This window comes from Lissotriton vulgaris, chromosome 2_1 (assembly GCF_964263255.1).
Source record: "Lissotriton vulgaris chromosome 2_1, aLisVul1.2, whole genome shotgun sequence".
NCBI lineage: Eukaryota > Metazoa > Chordata > Amphibia > Caudata > Salamandridae > Lissotriton > Lissotriton vulgaris.
This window is the reverse complement of record NC_141687.1, coordinates 92,119,889-92,141,632: the sequence shown is the minus strand read 5'-3', so window position 1 is coordinate 92,141,632 and position 21,744 is coordinate 92,119,889. Positions and strand designations below refer to the sequence as shown.

General features: G+C 44.6%; 1 protein-coding gene across 6 annotated transcripts in view; it reads left to right on the top strand.

Moving 5' to 3' along the window:
* The window catches only part of CLUH (CLUH binding protein of NUMT mRNA), a 440,989-nt gene that overhangs the window by 350,953 nt on the left and 68,292 nt on the right, over window positions 1-21,744 (top strand). For all 6 annotated transcript variants that reach the window (XM_086954526.1, XM_086954524.1, XM_086954527.1 and 3 more), the window contains exons 20-21: window positions 4,765-4,845; window positions 8,048-8,173. In XM_086954526.1, the coding sequence (XP_086810652.1) occupies window positions 4,765-4,845; window positions 8,048-8,173 (207 nt within the window). The remainder of the gene's footprint in view (window positions 1-4,764; window positions 4,846-8,047; window positions 8,174-21,744) is intronic.

Genomic DNA, 21,744 nt, shown 5'->3' with positions numbered 1-21,744 from the left:
AACCCAGGTATTTGTAATAAGGTCAGTATATTTTTAATTAAAAATACTTTTCACTTTGAAAAATCTAAACTTTTTCACACAGTCCAATGTTATCCTATGGGGAAAACAACATTGCGGTTAAACAGGTAAGTATTGAACTTACAATCTCAGTCTTCTGAGCCATATGTCAGCAAGGACTAGGGGTCAGGTAAGAACTAGACCTGCACTACCAGCAGCACAGGGGCGGCCAGGTGCTGAGGTCAAAGTCGGAGTTCAACCCAATGCTTTCCAATGGACACTGGGACGCCCGGGCCACACTGCTTGCAGGTAAGTAAATCGGTTGCAGGGGCCAAGCTTTAGGTGTTAGGTTAAGCACAGGGTGAGGTGGGGGGGCACCAAGCAGCACCAAACATACACCACCAGCGGCACAGGGGCAGCTGGGGGCAGGATGCAAATTTAGACATTTAGAGCCCAATGCTTTTTAATGAGTATTCTTCTGACAGAATAGAGGCTACAGGTGTGGCACCGGAGGTTGCAAGAGGAAGACCAACGACAGCAGAGCTAAGTTGGGATGTATGGGGTTGTAGGGGCACTGTTGGTACAGCTCACCAGGGCTCAGGGGTTTTGGGTGCAAGGGTATCTTTTGACGTCGGAGTCGTTTTACTGGAGCAGTTCGCGGGGAGCCTCTGAATTCACACTGCAGGCGCCATCGTGGAGGGCAGGAGAAGTCAGCCAATACTGGACACTAGGTCAGGACTGCGGGGAGACTTCACTGCACAGGTGAGCCACTCGGACCGTGGGTGTCGGGTGCAGAGTGGGCAGGAGACATGGATCCACCTGGATCCGGAGTCTTTGGAGTAGGTTATTTCTGGACAGATCCGCTGTCCACTGGATATTGAAGTCTTTGTTGTAGGCAACAGTTTTCTTAGGGGTTTAAGAAGTCGCTGTTGCAAGACAGGTCGCATGGTCTTCGAAGCTGGAGACAGGTCGGTAGGGCTGAGGCCATGGCAGTTGTCGTCTTTGTGCTTCTGCTGCATGATGTCTTCTTTCTTCTTGGGTCGTCGCAGATCTGTGTTCTATGTCTGGGGGAGCCACCTAAATACTAAGTTTAGGACGCATTTAAGGGAGTAGCAGGTAGGGCCAACGGGCACCTTACCTGGGGTGACTGCACCCTCTATTATGCCACCCTCCTTTGGGATACAAAAGGGGGTGGTGATGGACGGAGCATCTGAATCAATCAAACACTCACACCCAGTCAAAAGATCTGGGTTTAATCCATCACCGTTCTTTAGCCCACTCTGCCACCCCAGTTCAGACATGGCTATATGCAAATCAGTCTGACCCTGTGCCTCATGGGAACAGTCCAGCCCGAACTGCCAAGCCATGTCTTCCCTGGACCGGAAACAAGCTTCCGAGGACCGGTTTCTGGCATTCCAGCCATCTTCAGCCCAGCTTGCTTGAATCCAGTGGCAAAGTGAGCAAGGGACTCACGTCTGAACATGCCCTGCCGCACTTATGGCGGCCAAAAGCGGTACAAAAGGGGGGTGGTGATGGACGGAGCATCTGAATCAATCAAACACTCACTGTTTTGATTGATTCAGATGCTGTTCCTGTGTTCACCTTCTTCCTCCTTTCTTCTCTCTGCCTTGTAGTCCTCGACAACCCACTTCCTTCTACTTCATCCATGTTCCCTTCTTCCTTCCTGCTTCCTCTTCCCCTGGCATTCCTTCCCTCCCCATCTCACTTTCTTTTCCTTCTTCTTCTTTCCTCCAGTCTGCTCCCTCTCTCCTTTCTGTCGTCCCCCTCCCGTCTCTTCCCCTTCCTTCGTCCACTTTTCCCGATTACCTTTGTTCTCTATTTTCCTTTCTGAAGCTCTTGTGGGCAACCGTTTTCTCTAAATCCCCTCAATTCTTTTTGTGACAATGCTCTACGTTTTTTAATCGATTTCAAATAAAGAATAACAAAGCAAGAGACTAAAATCGCAAGGCTAGTTTGTTGTAAATTGTAGTGAACCAACAAACTATCCAGTAGCAGATATTCAGTGCCAACCATACTGTTGGAAATACATCAGAAGCACCATCCGCCTTCTGAAGCAAGCCTCCCATAAAAGGAGGGGGAAACACTGTCTTAGTCAGACCATGCTGTTTTAGGTTAGACATAACAGCACTTGCGCCATTCATGGCTAACACAATGTATGTAAAGCTCCTAGCAATTGGCGTGCAACACTTAATTCAATCACAACTTAAATTAATCCACAGGAGTATTTTTGTCTCCAGTGGCTTAGCAAGGGGGTGGTGAGTGGGTGGCTTTCCGCCCTGGGCAGCACGAGTTTTTTGGGGGGCAGCGGCCTACCCCGCGCTCTTACACCGCCAGCCACATCGCACACCATTTGTCTGAGCCTCGGCATCAGACTTCAAAGGAATCCACCCCCACCCATCAGACTTCAAAGGAATCCACTCTATCGATCTATCGCCCTCACTCTATTGATCTATCGCCCTCACTCCATCGATCTATCGCCCTCACTCTATCGATCTATCGCTCTCACTCTATCGATCTATCGCCCTCACTCTATCTATCGCCCTCACTCTATCTATCGCCCTCACTCTATCGATCTATCGCCCTCACTCTATCGATCTATCGCCCTCACTGTATCGATCTATCGCCCTCACTCTATCGATCTATCGCCCTCACTCTATCGATCTATCGCCCTCACTCTATCGATCTATCGCCCTCACTCTATCGATCTATCGCCCTCACTCTATCGATCTATCGCCCTCACTCTATCGATCTATCGCCCTCACTCTATCGCCCTCACTCTATCGCCCTCACTCTATCGCCCTCACTCACCACCACCACAGCATCACTCAGCGCCACCACAACATCACTCAGCGCCACCACAACATCACTCAGCGCCACCACAACATCACTCAGCGCCACCACAACATCACTATGCGCTACTACAGCATCACTAAACGCCACAGCATCACTCGTCGCCACCACAGCATCAATCTGTGCAACCATTCAACAACAACTGGTTCAAATATGTTCTCTCAATGTTTCAAGCTTAATTACAAATGTCTCAAAAAGATCTTAATATTTCACTTCTGTTCTTGGATTTTCGTCACAATAAAATACACTGAACATAATCTTTATAAAAGTTATTTACAAAAGTTTAAGATATTGCCATTATAAATTAGAATAACTTTTATCTAAGTATTAATTATTAAAAAAATAAAAGCCATTGTTATTTGTAATATCAATACATCTAAGTCACGTAAATACAGCACATTGTTGTTAATTGCTTCCCCTTTCATCCTTCAATTCATCTATGAAAAATATATCGCAGAGGGCAAATCAAACCTGACATATGTACTACAGAATCTGTGACAAACCCCTAGTGTGTTACCTCAGCTGACATTGGTAGTCTGTAAATGAAAAGTTAAAAATGAGAGGATTGTTGTGCAATGATGCCACTTTAGTCTGTCTTTCAGGGGTGAGAGCTTTTGATGGAGGATTCCGTCCGTATTTTTTTTTTTTACTAATACATGGGCACGGGCAGTGGAGTGGTGATTTCGGCAGGGCTATCAAATTGGGAGCTGTAATTCATGTTTAGAGTTATCTTTTTGAGATGAATTTTGTGATTGTCTAAAAGAGCAGTGATAGCTCCCAACTCGGCTTCCGCTCTTAGCACCTCCCTCTAGAAATTAATTTAACTAATTGTACCTGCATGGCACACCCTATGGTTGCCTCTAGAATATCTGTTTTTTGTCAGTGGTCGTTAGCACGACCAGTTTCCTGCAGTACGCTTAGTATGAGTATCCCTAGCTGTGAACCTGAGAAAATGGAATTTAGCTTTGTACAGACATTTGAAATTTGCACTAGATGTAAATAAATAAATTGTAAATTGTGTGTCTTGTAAAGCGCACTGCTACCCGCACCGCAGGCCTCGTAGCGCTATAGACCGCTGGGGAACCCGTCCTGGCTTTCCCTGTGAGATAGTCCCTCCTGGGAGTCTCCAAGGTGAAACCAGGCATCCCCGGCGTTTGTGAGGGGCCGTTGTGGAGATGAGGCAAGCTAATGCCCAGAGTTGCCGAGTGTGATCTCTGGTTGGAGTAGGCACCGATGCGAGAATTATCGAGTCCGCTGATCCTGGTCCAAGACCCTGCCGCGTCAGGAATCGAACCCTGGTCCCGGGCCGTTCTCTGCTCTCGGGTCTGCCGCCTCTAACCAGTGAGCCACACCACTCCACTCCTAGATGTATTACTGTTTCGTCCAAAAATGTGTTGGACAGTACTCCAACAAACCAGTATCGATGTTGATCAGGTGTTTACCTTAACTTTATCAGTAATTCATCTTGTTTTAATTCCCAAATGCATTGTGGGCCTTGTCGTTCATCTGCACAATTCATAATTATAGGATCTCACATGCTCAAGTCACAATACATTGTGATCATTGGAGTAGCTCATGTGGTAAAAGTATTTAGAGCTCAGAAGAAGTGGTCAATTGTATTTCCTTGGGTGGGAAGAATATTGCCCATTTTGCTAATGCACTAATAATGTCTACAGGTTGGCCGCTTTTTGACGATACGTTGTCTTCAACACAGAACATTTACATAGTATATGTAGAGGTTTAGTACCGGTTTAATAGGTGAGAGGACTTTGTATGAGCCACTATACTAAATCTACATGAGGCATTTCGATGGTGTACATGGTTCTCATTTTCTTTGGGCCATAATACATGCATGTCAGATTCATACACTCTTACGTCTCCCCTTTTGTTTTGCAGGCCCTGAGCAACCAGCAGAAAGCAGTGTTAATGAGTGAAAGGGTGCTAGGAATTGAGCATCCCAGCACAGTCCAGGAGTATGTGAGTGCTCAGTACCTTACTTTATAATAATCTACTGTGTTTTCTTTGATTAGTTATAAAACGTAATCTTTGCCGGATAACCAAATTGATTTTTACCATAGTTTTATCTGGGATTTTCAATGGGAGTGGTTGGTTCAGTTTCCTGTGAGTGGTCTGTGATGTTGCTGTACATATCTTTTCGGTAAATGCCTGCACAACATATCCTTTGTTGTGAATAAAGTGCAAAAGTTGTTCATTGGCCCTCATACATCTCATACCCACCCTTCTCAGCTATCATTGCAATCAAGATAATTCATCCACTGTCTTCGCCTCCCTCCTTCTAGCAGTGACTAGTCCCTTGCCAATCACAGACTTCAGCCCATCTGACCTCATGTGCTACACTGTAGGTTTCTGGAGGCAACAACAAAGTGCAATGCACTCCCATCCTTGCTAGTGCAAGAAAGCACCCTCACCCATCGCAGGTGCCTTCTGGCGCATGCTAGATCCAATCCTTGCTCCCACTCAAACTGGCTTCTAGTCTGGCTTGCATCCGATTCAAATGAAAACACTGCCACTGTCCATTCCAGGTACTATACTGCTAGAATGATGCAAGCTCTGTATACGTTCCCATCTCTACTGGTCCCTGGGTGCACTCATAATTGTGTTTCAGCTGGCACACTCCTTCATAATGTGTGATATTGCTGGCCCTGGTCCAGGGACAGTCTACTGATCCCATGCACATTCCTGTAAATGCAATTCCATGGGTAAATCCTACCACTGATAAGATTCCAGATGTGCCCCAGCCGTTCTAAGTGCCCAGGTGTGTTGAACAGTATGTAGGCCTTCCCGCATTCATTTTAACACAGCTGTATATAGACATCCTTTAGCAAGGAAGTACTTTGTAAATTATTTCTCTTAAATGTGCTCTGGCCTATGTTATCACTGTCCTCCCATTGTTCTCTGCTTTGTACACTGGCCTAGAGTTTGGAGAGGCAAAGGCTTAAAAGTGATCATGTTACTTTTGTCTGGAGTAGCCCTTAGTCCTTGGTTCCATTATAAATGTCTAGAAATGTTTTGTTGGCTGACTAGAAATCACTTCTGTGTAAAACGTATGATGATTGCATGGGGTAGGAAGCGCTCGAAGTGCAGGAAACCTGCGCTATACATTCTCTCACCAGTGCAGTTTCCAGCACGTCAGATTTAATAACGAAAAAGTGACACATTGACTACGGTTAGCAGAGTTACTGCTTAGGTGGGAAACATTTTCCTTCGTCCAGCATTGATATTATGTGTTGACTCATCACATTCTTTCAACACAGAATAGAATGTTAATCTCGGATCTCCTAATAAGCAACAGAGGAAGGCCGATTTGAAATTTTGCTGGTCAAGGATTCATTTTTTGAGTGAACCCTAGTGTGAATTTTAACATTGAGCCTGTCATTGTTATTATGGGTGCGTCTGGAGTCTGTGTGTTTATTTTGCATGTAAGACATACAATGTATGTTTGCTGGGACCAGTGGAATCCATACTGGATGGTCTTTGGTTTTCCATGGCACAAAATGAGAGGGTGGGTATTAGTTTCCCCTGCAGTGGAAGTGTATTACTTGAATTCCTGTGGCTGCAGGGGAACACTCCTACACACTAAGGAAGATGGAGACAGGGCTACCCTTAACAAGTATGAGGACCTACTTAGCAAGGGATTTCTGATTAGTCCTTCATGAGCACTGCGTGCTGGATTTTAGGGGTAAGGGGTTGTTTTAGGTGAGGAACATTTTAGGCAGAGCCTGCCTTTTTGATTGTTACTCAAGAAAGGCTGAGGACCAGTGCAGAGATTTCAGACTTTATTGTGCCTATGTTTTGGATGCTCCTGCTTGGAGCCAACATCATCATAACCTGTTGTGGGAGCAATGGCCTTGCACAAAGGCTGTGTCTACACTACACCAGAAAGAGGACTACCCTATTCTAGTTATAGAATCTTTGACTGGGAAACCACATCCCCAGTTTGGAGAATGAGGGTAAAAGTGGGATCCAAGCTACCTCACTTTTTCCAGTTCCCCTCAAGGAAAGGAGTGCTCTGTAATGTAGAGTAAAAGCAGCAGTGATACCAGGGTTGAAGTCTGCATGACACCCTCTCTTCCAGGCGTTAGGGGACATCACCTGATGTCTGTACAACTTGCAGGAAAAGCTGTGGGTCTACCTAGCACCTAGAAACCTGCCTGCTCAAAGAGAAGAGAAATTGTCTAGGCGGAGAAACCCAACCTTGTTGTAGAATGTGGAGCACCTACAAGAAGCATGCCGCCAGGTGGGAGCGTCCATGCTACTGACCTGAGTCATGAGGGGTTGTACGGTCTACAAGAGCATGTACCATGTGGCAAACTGCATAAAGAAACTTTAAGCCAAACAGGGTGCCATCCATCCCCCTTACAACATTCCCAAAAGCTCTGTTTCTGCCGCCATATGGTGCTTTCCTCTGAGGATCTGTCGGCACTGTTGAGGAGGAAAAACTACCCACTCAAGTGAGACAGCAACCAACGAAGACTAGTGCCCCTTAATCCTGACTGGCAGCGCTGAACCCTTCTGCATCCCGAGTGAGGAGCGAGGCCGGTTGAGCTACACAGTGCTAATGGTGCAAGCCCAAAAAACATACCATCCAGCACCAGACGGGCCGCGCCTCCTCTGAGAAAATAGGGAGAGGCCTGACCTCAAAGGACTGAAAGCACATGTCATGAAAGCACAAAAATAATCCTCCCGTAGGAAGTTACTCTTTGCCAGTTATAACTCTTTGAGCTAAAGAACTATTCGAGCTGATCTACAAGTTGCTGATGTGGCAACAGCTTAGTAAACTTGCACCAGTGCCTAATCGTGCCTAAGATCGAATTGCGGAAAAGTAAGTCATCATAGACATTTGGTGACATTGTAAAGGTGTAAGTAGGGCACCATAGAGCGTATAATAAATAAGTACACAAAGGTGCAGTTTCATCTAATTGTGTAGTATTTGAGTTTGCAGGGCTGTAGTAGGATGTACTCCAGTGGTACATGAATACAACCCGCACAGTTGTGGCCCAGTAAGGATCCCCTGCCTGCCCTATGGCTTCCTCAACATGGTCTGACAAGCATGACTTGCTTTAAATCAAACCCCTGTTTTTTATTATTCTAGAGGATGCTCCTCTGGGTTAAATGTTGTACATAAAAGCTTGATTGTGTATTTACTGCTTTTTTTCAGATGCATCTTGCTTTGTACAGCTTTGCTAATAGCCAGCTCTCCACAGCACTGAACCTGCTTTACCGAGCTCGCTACCTCATGCTGCTGGTCTTTGGAGAGGACCATCCCGAGATGGCACTCCTGGATGTAAGTGCTTCTTGTGTTTTACCTGTGTCATGCTAAGAGAGGATCAAATGAAATATTGTTAATTTTACATTAAAAAATGTGTTTAGTAATTAATTGCTTATGGCTGGTTTAAATAAAACCTTTCAAAAATATTCTCATTAATTCAGTGATACATTGCACAGGTTTACAATACTTACCAGCAATACCTGATATTGGCAAGATTTCAAAAACACTCTCAAATTCTCACACTGCTCTGATAAATTACAACTAATAGTTTTTGACTGCTAATGTGTTAAAAGAAATCCTATTGTTATTGGGCATTGTGTTTATCTATTCCTTGAAATATATATAAACTCCAATTTTAGTGTTAAGATCCACCCAAGCCTCAATAACGCTGAAAGACCCAGAAACGCATATGCATTCTCTTGTTCTTATGATCCGCAATGAACTCCAACTAGACCAGTCAATTAACATGTTGTGTGAGTTTAGTAAATTGTTTGTTTACACGAGGGAGAGGCTTAATAGTCTGTTACTTTTGCAGATTCATGTAGAGTATTTTTCAGTTGCTTTGAACGTACATTTTAAGATAGTTTACTAAAATAATGCCTGACTGCCCAGTCTCTAAGTCCTGTCCAAGAGGTCGATCATGTATATCCCATGCTCCTGGTCATTTAAGCTAATTAGTCCTTTAAATATTCCTTCAGGAACACGATGTGCTGAATCTTTGGAGATGTTAAAAGTTCATCACAAGATCTGATTCAGCGAAAATCCCTAAGTTAATATCAACTTTGACTCTGTACGCATCATTTCAAATGGGGGTAGACTGTTGCAGGTAGACCACTTACTTTTTTATACAGAGGTGCTTTCTAAGTTTTAGTAGATTGAATAAGGTAGGAGTACCTGAAGAGTATTAAATATAGCACACCACATGCCTGTTTGGCTATATAGAATGGGCAACATCCTTTGAATGAACTTCTAATTTACTCAGAAATTGCATGTTTGTTTTCTTGTATATTATTCATTCAGGTGAGGTTTATTGACGAAAATGTTACAATAGCCGTTGCTCTTAACTGCTTGGAATGTGGCCTTTCGGAAACCTTATGAACCTGTGAAATGCTCAGTACCTGGTTTTATCTTATTTTACCAGTATTTTGTTTATATCTGCAACATTCTCCCATAAACAATAGAATAATTCATTAAAAAACTAAGCGATCATATACATTTTAAAAATATCGAATAATTCCACCGATCATTTTGAATATTTATGATTCAAACTCAACAAGCATTCACATACAAGTTAAAAATATCAAGTAGTTCAGCAGCAGAATATTTTAAATAATACTTGTATTACACTGCCGCTTATACCACGCTACCAATTTATGGACATTAAAAATCTAGCCAGGGCACATGTTACAACCATGAATTGCATTCTGAATAAAAAATGTAGTGCCTACAATCTAGATCTAACATATTTTTAAATGGTAGGTTTTAAAATTTTCAGTTGCAAAGGTAAAATGTTTCAGCAATCTAAAAGTATATTAACTTTTGCACACTGCTTCTGTAACCCACATCCATACAACCCTTCATCATTCTTAAGGGTGTAGCCCAAAGGGGTGTGCGTGGAGTGTTTGTAATCCAATTCTGAATTTACAAATAATATATTGCATTTGATGGTTCTGGAGACTATAAAGATAAGGAAAAAAGGTATTGGCTTCCTGGTCTCCACATAGTTCTGCACTGAGGGTTTGGCTCCTAAGTATTGGAGATCCTAGTCTCTTGGTTGTAACCCACCCAACATTGATAATTTTTTCATAGAGTAGATTAGTGGAAGTGCTACATTATAATTACTGATCCTCAATACATCTGCCATTACCTGCAGCTGCTTTTTTATCTTATAGGCCCAATTGAGATGACTTGAACAAATCTCATCCCTGCATAGTATGGCTATCTTGGGTTGTTCAGATGTTATCAATGTACTCTTGAACCTCAACTTTAGTATGACTGTAGGTCTAGACCAGGATTGGACCCCAACCTTCACCCTAATGTCCGTAGCCATTGTACACTTGGGGGAGAGAGAGCAAATGTTTTTAGGCAACAGCCTTCTACCATATCCTAATCTAAAATATTACCTAGAACCAGCACTTCCACTCCATATAGGACTTTGAGCGGAAATAGTGCTTCATAAGGTACTATAATTGGATGGAGTGAGAACCCACCCTAATCTCGTTTACATTTTCTTAAGCCACCAATGGACGATAGTGCTTTCGCTTTAGTGATTCAATATGGGAAGACAAAGTCGATGATTTATTAAAAAGCATACCTAAATACCTCTAATCTGTGGGTTTGTCTATTTTGGACTGCCAAATAAACCATACAAATCTATATGCCTTCCTGTCAAAGAAACACGCAGCATGCTGTTACAATTCCTTAAAAGGTCCTTGCTGCTTAATTGATGTATGATTACTATCTCTTATGCTTAGTAATATTGCCTTAGAATTTTGACTACAATGTTGGCAGATCTAGGTGTCCAATCCATACCACTTCTCTTAGGTCACATATGTTGACATGTGCTTCCAGGTTTACTGTATAGCTCACTCATAAGGACTACTAGTCCCAGGATACACCCATTCTTAGAAATTCATGCCAAAAGAAAGATCTTTTTTCTGTGTTGAAGGCCACAGAATAATTAACAAATGAGCAGTAAAACATCTCTAAATCTTAATTGGCCAGAAGTCAAGTTTCTGCTGCAAAATTGTCCTTTAGAGGATCGAAGTGAGTTTGATAGAATATAATGCTTTTGTGGATATTTTCTGCAGCTACTTCATGTTTCATAATTTTCCATGTTGTAAGCTGGAATCTAAAATATTTTCTGTGCCCAAAGCGGACACCAGGTGACAGTATAGATAAACCATGTTTTTTTTTAAATATTTGCTTAGTGAGAACAGAGCCACTGATGTTGGTTGACTTATTTCCATGTGTATAACTTACTAAGAGTATAAACATTTGTTTGTGATTTCCCTGAATTTGCTATGGACTTTCTGTTCCAGGATTAGACTTTTTACAGTCTCCCTGTTATTCTTTTTTACTTAGTCTGTTTATTTGTAACTAATATTACAATTCCAATAGCTTAGGATAGATTAATACTTCAACAGCAACAGTATCGGTTAAGGCCATCAATCGAACAGTTGGTGAGCTCTGTGCCTAAGGGGGTAACTTACTGTTACAACGCAACTTTTACGTCGTAATGCTGTTACAACGCAGCTTTTACAACGCTGGTTCCATTACATCGGATGCTATTACAACGCAGGATATTACATAGCAGATGCTATTACAACGCATACCATTACATCGTAAGTATTGGTAAGTATATAATTTTTTTTTATTGTATTTAATATTATTTAATTAATTTAATTAATATTAATTATAAATAAATATATGTATTTATGTTTTTTAATATTATAAATTAAATATATTAATTTAAGTAATTTTTAAAATAAGTATGTATAGGAGTATATGTTTTGGGGTACTGAGGTATATGTTTTGGGGTATAGGGATATTTTTAGGTTTTAGGGCAGGGGTTGGGTTTTGGGGTACAGGGGTGTTTTTAGGTTTTAGGGCAGGGTTTGGGTTTTGGGGTACAGGGATGTTTTTAGGTTTTAGGGCAGGGTTTGGGTTTTGGGGTACAGGGGTGTTTTTAGGTTTCAGGGCAGGGTTTGGGTTTTGGGGTACAGGGGTGTTTTTAGGTTTTAGGGCAGGGTTTGGGTTTTGGGGTACAGGGGTGTTTTTAGGTTTCAGGGCAGGGTTTGGGTTTTGGGGTACAGGGGTGTTTTTAGGTTTTAGGGTTTGGGTTTTGGGGTACAGGGGTGTTTTTAGGTTTCAGGGCAGGGTTTGAGTTTTGGGGTACAGGGGTGTTTTTAGGTTTCAGGGCAGGGTTTGGGTTTTGGGGTACAGGGGTGTTTTTAGGTTTCAGGGCAGGGTTTGGGTTTTGGGGTACAGGGGTGTTTTTAGGTTTTAGGGCAGGGTTTGGGTTTTGGGGTACAGGGGTGTTTTTAGGTTTCAGGGCAGGGTTTGGGTTTTGGGGTACAGGGGTGTTTTTAGGTTTTAGGGTTTGGGTTTTGGGGTACAGGGGTGTTTTTAAGTTTCAGGGCAGGGTTTGAGTTTTGGGGTACAGGGGTGTTTTTAGGTTTCAGGGCAGGGTTTGGGTTTTGGGGTACAGGGGTATTAGGTTTTAGGGCTGGGTTTAGGTTTTGGGGTACAGGGGTATTTTTAAGTTTTAGGGCTGGGTTTGGGTTTTGGGATTCAGGGGTATTTTTAGGGTTTATTTTTTTTAAAGTACGACTTTAATTAAATTAAATTAATTAAATAAATTATAATTAATTAAATGTATTAAATCAAATTAATTACAATTTTAAGATGAATTCAATTATATTAATTAAATTAATTAAATTTAAATAATTACTATTATAAAATTTATTAAATTAAATTAATAAAATTATATTAATTTAATTAAATTACATTAATTCCTATTTAAAATTAAATTAAACTTATTTAAATAAATTATATTAATTACATTTTTACAATTATTTTAATTATATTAGTAAAATAAAATTAATTATATTAACTTAATTACATTTTTTTTTAAAAGTTATACTTACCTATACTTACGATGTAATGGTATGCGTTGTAATAGCATCTGCTATGTAATATCCTGCGTTGTAATGGCATCCGATGTAATGGAACCTGCGTTGTAAAAGTTGCGATGTTACAGCATGCGTTGTAAAATAACGCGTTGTAACATCATAGATCCCCTAAGGGGCATGAAACATAGGTGTTCCGTTTGGTACATGTAATCGATAAGGGGTTGCCACCTTTAATTGTGTGAATTCAGGAATGTGAATATATGAAAAATACTAATTCAGGAAAATTGCAGTTGTAGGTAAGTAGAATGTACAATGACCATGATTTGTTATCTAAACCTCGAGTTGAAAAGTGCTCTTGCTTTTGGCAGCTGTACCTTGAAGAGTCCTATCACCGTCTAGCAGTGCCCACACCACCTCACCGACTCTGCCAAGGTGAGCCGTTCCCAGCGATGCCAACCTTAAGTGCTCCGGTGTCCTCTTTGCCGGCACCCATGCCTCCGCGCCGCCATGCCTGTCCCAGTAATGGCGTAGTGCCTGCATTCCACCAGCGCGTTCCGGGGCTCCAAGCGAATTACGGATGACACCCCGACTTCACTGCACCTAAGGTGAACCTAAAGTGAGCCTGCCCACCAGCGCTACAAGGGGCAGCTTTGCTCGCCTATACCCTGACCCCTACAACTCTCGGATCTCCTCTTCGACTCGCCTGACCTTAAATGGCGGCAATTCAGACATCGCAATAGCGCGAGGAAGGGGAATACTGCGCCGGGGAAGTGAGCCTGCCATTGAAACCGATCAATGCACACTGTAGCACTGAACACTGCCACTAACACTGCTACTGATAGGTCATGCAAAAGAGTGCAAGTATAACTGTCATCCCAGCAATAGGGTGGTTCTGACCCAGGATAACTGTAAATTTGCGCAGTAGGACTGCGGAGTCTGCTGAGGCACCTGCGATATCCGGGAGACGCCACCTTCTGCCAAGGACCTGTGCCACTACCACTGTCATTAGAAGGGTGAGCCAGTGGAGAGAGAACCCTGTAACCAACCTGAATCTTGAAGCACTGTAAGGCGATATTCTGCACTAATCAGCAACACCCTGCCACAAGGTACACCCAACCTGCGGCATCCCTTGAACTTGCACCATGCACATCGACTAAACCCAGTTTCTCTCACAGTCTAACCGCACTCTCTGGACCTGTTCCTACCGTCAAACTGGGAGAATTCCGCCCTATCGCTAGCCCGTCACGTAAACCTGTTAAAATGGCGGAGATGGAAGACAAAAAGAACAACAAGAAAGTGCGGGCTGAACCTTCCTTGTCCGAATCACCCATCAAAGCAAGAGCAGACCTCAGCAGCACATTAGACATGATCCTCAAAAAATTGGCAGAGGTTCATGACCTATCTAAATCTACAAAAGGTAATACCGACACCATGCAGCTCGAACTCACTGCGATAAGGGCGGACATGAACTCAATACACAAAAGCATCGGTGAGGCTGGACAAAGAATACGCGATGTTGAGGACAAAGCAAACCTTTCATCCAAGACTATACTACAACTTCAAAGGACGACCGACACCCTCAAACGCCAGAACGCGGATTTGGAAGATAGGAACAGGAGGGGAAATGTTCGCATTTTTGGGGTGCCTGAAAACGCAGAGAAGGACGCTGAATCACGCGTTGCTTTCTTGGAAGCATGGATCCCGGCAGTCACTGGTATTACTTTTAGTCATGGGCTAGAGCTCGACCGGGCTCACAGGATACCGACCTTCGTCCCTCATGGAAGAAAGGGCCCTTGTCCCTTGATCTGCAAACCACTGCGCTTCCAGCACACCGAAGTCATCCTGCAATACGGCATAAACAATCACTATGTCACCTGGGAGGGCCACCGTATTACCTTTACTCAGGACTACTCAAAAGACACTGTTGAGATCCATAAAGGCTTTCTAGCTCAAAGAGAAAGGTTGAAATCGAAGGCAATACAATTCTCATTCGCAGGTCCAGCGAAATTCAAGATCATTGTCCACGGCAAGCCTCGCTTCTTCTCTGACCTTGGTGATCTCGCCCAATACCTGGAAGACTCTCCTCCACAACCAATGGATTCCTCGAGTAGCGCCTCGAACAAACGGAAGACAGACGCTCAAGAATTTTCTAACCCCAGCACAGAACAGGGTTGTGCTGGACTTTCTTGCAGATGCGGGTAATCATTTTTTTTACATGTTTACTACCCTTAGGCTTAGCTGCACTGTCAGCCGGTCAATGGCGAGCTTTCGCTTGTCCCCACTTTATTGTGGGTCGTCTGTCATTCAAGTCCACCTAACCAATAAGTGTAAAATTCCGTTTCTGTTCTGCTGTCCTTTTATCACTGGCCAAGTCTCGCATCAGCACCAGGTATGAAACATCTTTTATCCTCACTTGCGTTCAATGTTAAACTGTAACAAATCTTAATCCTCAGTATCACGGCGAGGTTTGGAACCGTATATGCCTGTCTCATACCAGCACTCTAAGCTCCAGTTGTAGATGCATATCTAATATGTTCCAATGTTTATTAAGTACCACTGTTGAGATGACGCACAATAACACTGTTACTTCCGCTCTAGAAAAGAGGACTCAATTATAGTTAATGTGCTGCAAAACAGCGCTCTCTTTTGTTATCTATAGACTCATAGAATGTTAATTCTGAATGTCAGTCTCACTATCTGATGTACTGTTATACTACTCACTGTGCAGTTAGAAAACACTAACTAGGAATGTCTGTTATCTCCTGTTATGTCAACACCTAATGATTCATCCTACATTGAACTTGGACGGTACTGCCGTCGCTGCTCCTAAGTTCTATTTCTAGGGGAGGGGGTGGGCGGAGATGGGGGAGAGGTGGGTAGGGGCTGGGGACGAGGGAGGGGGGGAGAAAATGTCCTTTTTGGATTGTTTCAGTATGTTTTCTGTTTTCTTTACTTTCCTTTCATGATGTCTTTTTCTATACAGTAGTACAGATTCCAATAAGCCCGGCTTGTCTCTCAGTAAATGCTAGACACGTACACCCACAGCCCTTTTCTGAAGTGCACGAGCCTTATAGCCCTGTTATACCGTCTCCCAGGTACACAACCTCCAAAAACTTCACTATAGTACGCTGGCCCCATCAGAAGCGACACTTAGCAGCCCCATGACCCACACAAAGTCTCTGTCAGACTGCCTCAACATAGTCTCATTAAACGTCACAGGGCTTAACCACCCGGTTAAACGTAGGAAAATCCTGGAATATTTAGCTAAATCCAAGGGTGACATCTTCCTCCTCCAAGAGACTGTCAAGCCATGACGCTGATTTAATCAAGCAACATTGGATCTTGCATACTCTTTGTTCCCCAGCAGTACACAAAAAAAGGGGGGTACTCACCCTCATTGCGAGAAAATCCAACATCTCCCTGGTATCCTACACTCAGGATAACGATGGTAGGCTAATCATGACACATCTATTGAGGGATGACAACCCCATTCATGTCTTGAATATCTATGGAGAGGAAAAGGGGACCTCTATATCAAACAAACCAGTAACTAGTGAGAGTAAATCAAAATGACATAAAAATGTTTGTTATTTTGATTTACTCTCACTAGTTTTTGTTATCACACGCATTAGCATCTATTAGTTAGAACAGAGGCCCTGAAGAAAGCCTAGGGTCCTATACTCAAGAGGCTGAAACATGTTGGCCCCCATGCAGGTATTTGGTTAAACTGCATATAGTTGTTGCACTGTTCTTGTTTTTAATAGGAAGAGGCTGCATCATTAATTAAATATTCCCTTATCGGTTCTCTATCCTATTTTAGATTCACCACTTTTTCACTGTTTATTTGCACTGCACTTATTCTCATCAGATCTATACCATTTGGTCTATAAGTGATAGTGGTTTTGAAACCCTTCTTCCTGATATGGGTACGATCTTTGTCTCAATGATCTAGAGACATATGACCCTGGAAGGATGACCAAATGATAACATTGATCATACAATTCTTTTGATGGGAATCCTGAATGTGTTTCCTACGCAATCACTATTAATTTACTCTTGTGTCTTTCATGTCTGAACTAGTGAGTCTTGACTCAACCTGGTTGTACTAATCTAGACATCCAGTTACTGGTTTGTTTGATATAGAGGTCCCCTTTTCCTCTTGTTAGACCCCTAGGTTCTTGTGTTGTTAATATAATGATTGAGAGGAGTTCTACCTAGGCTGGTCTTTAAATACTCCTCAGACCATTCCCTACCAGATTTGTTGTTTTTATATTGAATATCTATGGCCCAAATGGGGATGACCCGGTCTTTTGGGACTCAATCTCACCTACACTAGAGAACATCCCACAGGATGAATTAATAATTGTTGGAGGGGACTTTAACCTACCTTTAGACCCGATAACCGACCGCCAGTCTAATTGTGCTTATCACCCCACACGATCCCATGATAGCTTAAAACGTCTATGCTCCAAATTCGACCTACAAGATTCTTGGTGCTCACAGCACCCAGACGGTAGGGACTATACATTTTACTCGACTCCCCACAATTCTTACTCAAGAATCGATTACATCCTTGTCAACAGCCCCTTCACACACCTCATAGAAGAAACCAACATAGCACCCAAACTGGTCTCCAACCACTCCAGCATACAAGCCAATTTAGCGGGATCACGCTCCATTCTTCCTCCGAAAAGGTGGCGCTTAAATGACAACATTCTAACCGAACCTGAAAACAAAAAAAGATCGAGACCCGCCATACATGATTACCTTACTTTAAACAATACTCCAGGCTCGGATATATCAAATGTCTGGGATGCACTTAAGCCACTATAAGAGGAGTGATTATTGGCATCGGAGCACAAACAAATAAGAAATTAAACCTCAAACTTGTTAACCTGGAGAAGGACATTAAAGCCCTGGAATTATCTCATGCAGCTGATCTTCAAAACACACCAATTCTGAATGGCCTCACTAAAAAGAAATAAGAGTACAACGCGATACTTAGCAGAAGAGCTGGGGTTTGGATTAATACATTTAAAGCCTTGAAATTGTGCGAGGGCAATAAAGCCGGAAAATTACTGGCATCCTACCTCAAGCGTAAGAAAAAGCAATTTAACATTGCCTCGAATAAAGACCAGAATAACGTTGTCCAAACCAAGCAACACCACATTCTACAAGCCTTCAAATCATTCTAAGAAGACCTCTACAAAAATAAATTAGACTTTGCCCCCCACGCGTGCACTAACTACCTGAACTCCTTAGGTCTCCCAAAACTCAATGAAGTAGATAAGTCCAAAATAAATTCCCCCCTCTCATTACAGGAAATCTCGGCCTCCGTTAAGACACTCAAAAGCAATAAAGCACCAGGCCCTGATGGCTTCTCAGCCAGTTTCTATAAAGAATTTGCGACCCCAATTAGCCCAACTCTGCTAAAACTATTCCAATCCTTCGCTTCAAAGAAAGGGGTAACGAACTCAATGAGAGAGGCTACCATCATCATCATCCCTAAAGAAGGGAAAGATCCACTATTGACAAAAAACTATCGGCCAGTATCATTAATAAATCTGGACTGTAAGATCCACGCTAAAATTCTCGCGACCAGACTGAACTCGCTCCTCCCTAAGCTGATCAGTAGCTCATAGGTGGGTTCCCTAAAACACCGCATGTCTAATGACAACACGGGGTTCTGTAGTAGGGGATCTCTGTGTATAGTCATAATCTAGTGAATAGTCCCGCCCATATGCGTGGACCCCGGCAATCAAAAATAATCTCTTAAATTGTAAAAAATGCAGAACTGCAAAGACACTTAAGAGAGAATTTAAAGACAAATAATGCAGCCTATATCCACAAGCTACACTGTCCAGTACTTCAACTAGAAATTCCACCAAAAAAACCACACAAACAGCACAGCCTGCCCAGTTTTCTCCATAGAGAAACTTGCCTCTACCAGTAAAAGCCTCTGGAATGATAGAGAGGAAGGCATGGACAGACAAGCCCCATAGGCTGCCATTATGTGGCTTAAATAGGATACTGTGCATTTTAGAGAACTTTCCAGAACTTCTCCCAATATCCCAGAATGCACAGCAGGTCCCTTTTACTTTCAGTTCTTTTTTCCGGCTCCTGCTAACAGGACCCTGGTGCATTGAGCTCTCCCTTTTTCAAGGGTTTATTGGATTTTGTGCACTTTTGGTTTTAAAAGTGTTTTCAGTTTATGTACTTGGTGTTTTCCCTTCACTCCTGTGTATTTGTTCAGGCTTTTAAGGGCTCTAAAATGCCTGCTCTCTTCGACCAGTGCCCAGCATGTGGAAGGAAGAAATCCAAGACTGATCCACACGACGTCTGCATACTCTGCCTCCCTGATGCACATGTCCCTGAAGAATGTGACATCTGCCAGAACTTTTCAGCAAGGACCCTGAGGGAAAGGCTGAAGATTAGGCTTCAAGGCCTAGAGGAGAGACGTCTGCAGGCTGCAGGTGGGTCTGGGCAGGCTGGGAAGGCTCCCTCTGCCTCTCCTGATGCCTCCGGGGGGCTCCCCAGAGGCAGGAAGCCCAGCAAACGGTCCCGGTCTCCGTCGGCGTCGTTTGCATCGACAACTACGTTGAGAGGGATGACGACGGTGTGTTCCCCATCTCTCCAGGGCTCCGGGTGGAGACGGCGTGAAGGATCGACGTCGAAGGGCCTGGGTAGGCCGCCGTCGAGATCACCGTCGACAGATTCTTCGTCGTCGACGCCAGCGTCGAGCCATCAACGTCGAAGGAGCGACAGGCGTCGGCGATCGCCGTCTAGGCGACACCGCCGTTCGCCGTTGAGAAGACGGTCGGCGTCGAGGGGATCCTCGACGTCGCGGACCTCGAGAAAGCGGTCGGCGTTGAGAAGGAGTCGACGCTCATCGTTGAGGACTGAACGTTCGGCGTCGAGGAAGAAGCGTTCGATGTCGCGGAGGCGGCGTTCCACGCCGGAGTCGCGGAGGCGACGTTCGACAGCGGAAAAGCGACGCTCGGCGTATCAGAGACTTTCCAACACTCCTAAGCGGCGCAGAAGGAGTTCTGGCGCCAGAAGTCACGCTGGGTCTGGTGGAGGACGCCGGAGACGACGATCGCCTACTGGAGGCCCTCCCCCGAAGAAGTCACCGGGCTTGGTGGTTTATACACCACCTCGGCCGAAGACACCCCCACCTCCGGTACCTAAGGAGGATCCTCCCGTCAACCCTCCGCTTCCTCCCTCGGGACAACCACCGCTTCCGCCTCATGGGCCCGCTCCTCGGTCGGATATACCTCCTGTTCCTCCGCCAAGGTCGGTGTCACTGCCTCCTCTCCCTACACCTCCTAAGGGGACACCTAAACCGAAACCCCAGGAGAGACCACGGAAGACTCCTCCACGGAGACCTGCGGAGCGTCCACAAACTGGGAGATCACGATCTCGCTCCAGGAGGAGGGAACGATCGCGCAACAGGTCATCCACACGGTCGAAACGACGCCACAGGAGGCGCAGGTCTCGTTCCCAGACGAGGTCTACAGGGACCAGGGACTATTCTCCGACTTTGTCGGAGTCACCGGAGACAAGGGTGTCACCGGTTGACGATCTGGTGTCCTTTCATGATGTCCTGTTAAGAGGTGCAGCAAAATTGGGCATCTCGTTGACGGTGCCCACGCCCAAGACATCGGGGATCTTTGAGACGCTGCACCAGAAACATCTGTCTCGGCCATTGCTACCACTGGTACCGGGCCTGGAGGATCCGGCCATGGACCTTTTTCTCACCCCGGCGGTGACTAAGGCGGCCCCCTGGAGACTACAGAAAAAATACCTAGCTCCCGACTCGGATCCGGCTTTTCTAAGGGTGGAACCTCCTCCAGACTCTGTGATAGTGGCGGCGGCTCGAAAACAACATGCCACCACTCCGTCATCCACAGTCCCACCAGATAAGGAATCTAGATGGCTGGATTCGGCTGGGAGGAAGGTTTGTGGGACGTCGGCGACTTCCATGAAGGCTCCGAGTGCCACGGCCTTGTTGGGGCGGTATGACCGAGCCCTCTGGGAATCCCTCCAGCAGTCTGTAGAACACCTGCCTCGTGACAAGAGAGAAGATTTCCAGGACAAGAGAGAAGATTTCCAGGAGGTGTTAAATGAGGGGATGTTGGTGGCAAATCAGGTCATCAGTGCTGCAGCCGATTCTTCCCTCCTGGTGGCGCATGGTTTCTGCCATGGGATTAACCAGCGAAGACACGCCTGGCTCCGCCTCACGTCACTGAAACCTGACGCACAACAAAGGGTTGCCAATTTACCATTCTCTGGCGAAACCCTGTTTAGTAAGCATGCGGATGACGAAATGGCCCGCATGAAGGCGGAGGCCGAAACACTCACAGCTGTGGGTCTAGAAAAGCCCAAGGATAACAAGAAATCGTACCACCCGTTCCAGAGACGGTTCGGTGGACAGGGCAGAGGACGTGGCCAGGCTTCGGGACAGCAGCAGCAACAACAGCAGCAGTTCCGAAGACCGTTCCAGAAGCGCCAGAAAGGCAGAGGCGGCCAACAGTCTGCACCAGCGACCAAAGGCCCGGCCGGGTCTAGGCCCTCAGCACTTACTTCCCCTGCATCCGTTACCCACTCCGGTGGGGGGAAGCGTTCAATTTTTTCTGGCAGAGTGGAGAAAAATTACTCAGGACAAGTGGGTGCTGAATATTGTTTGCAATGGATACAGTCTTCGGTTCACCAGACCGCCTCCAGAAATTCCACCGGTTAGCTCGCAGTTTCAGCTGCGTGAGCTCCAGGCAGAGGCCGATATCCTGTTAAGGAAAAGGGCGATAGAAGACGTACCTCTGTCTCAAAGGGGAAGAGGTCTGTACTCCTGGTTCTTCCTGGTTCGCAAGAAGGACAAGAACGAGTTCAGGCCCATTCTGGACTTGCGACAGGCAAACAAGTGGATTCGCAGAGAAAAGTTTTGCATGCTGTCGT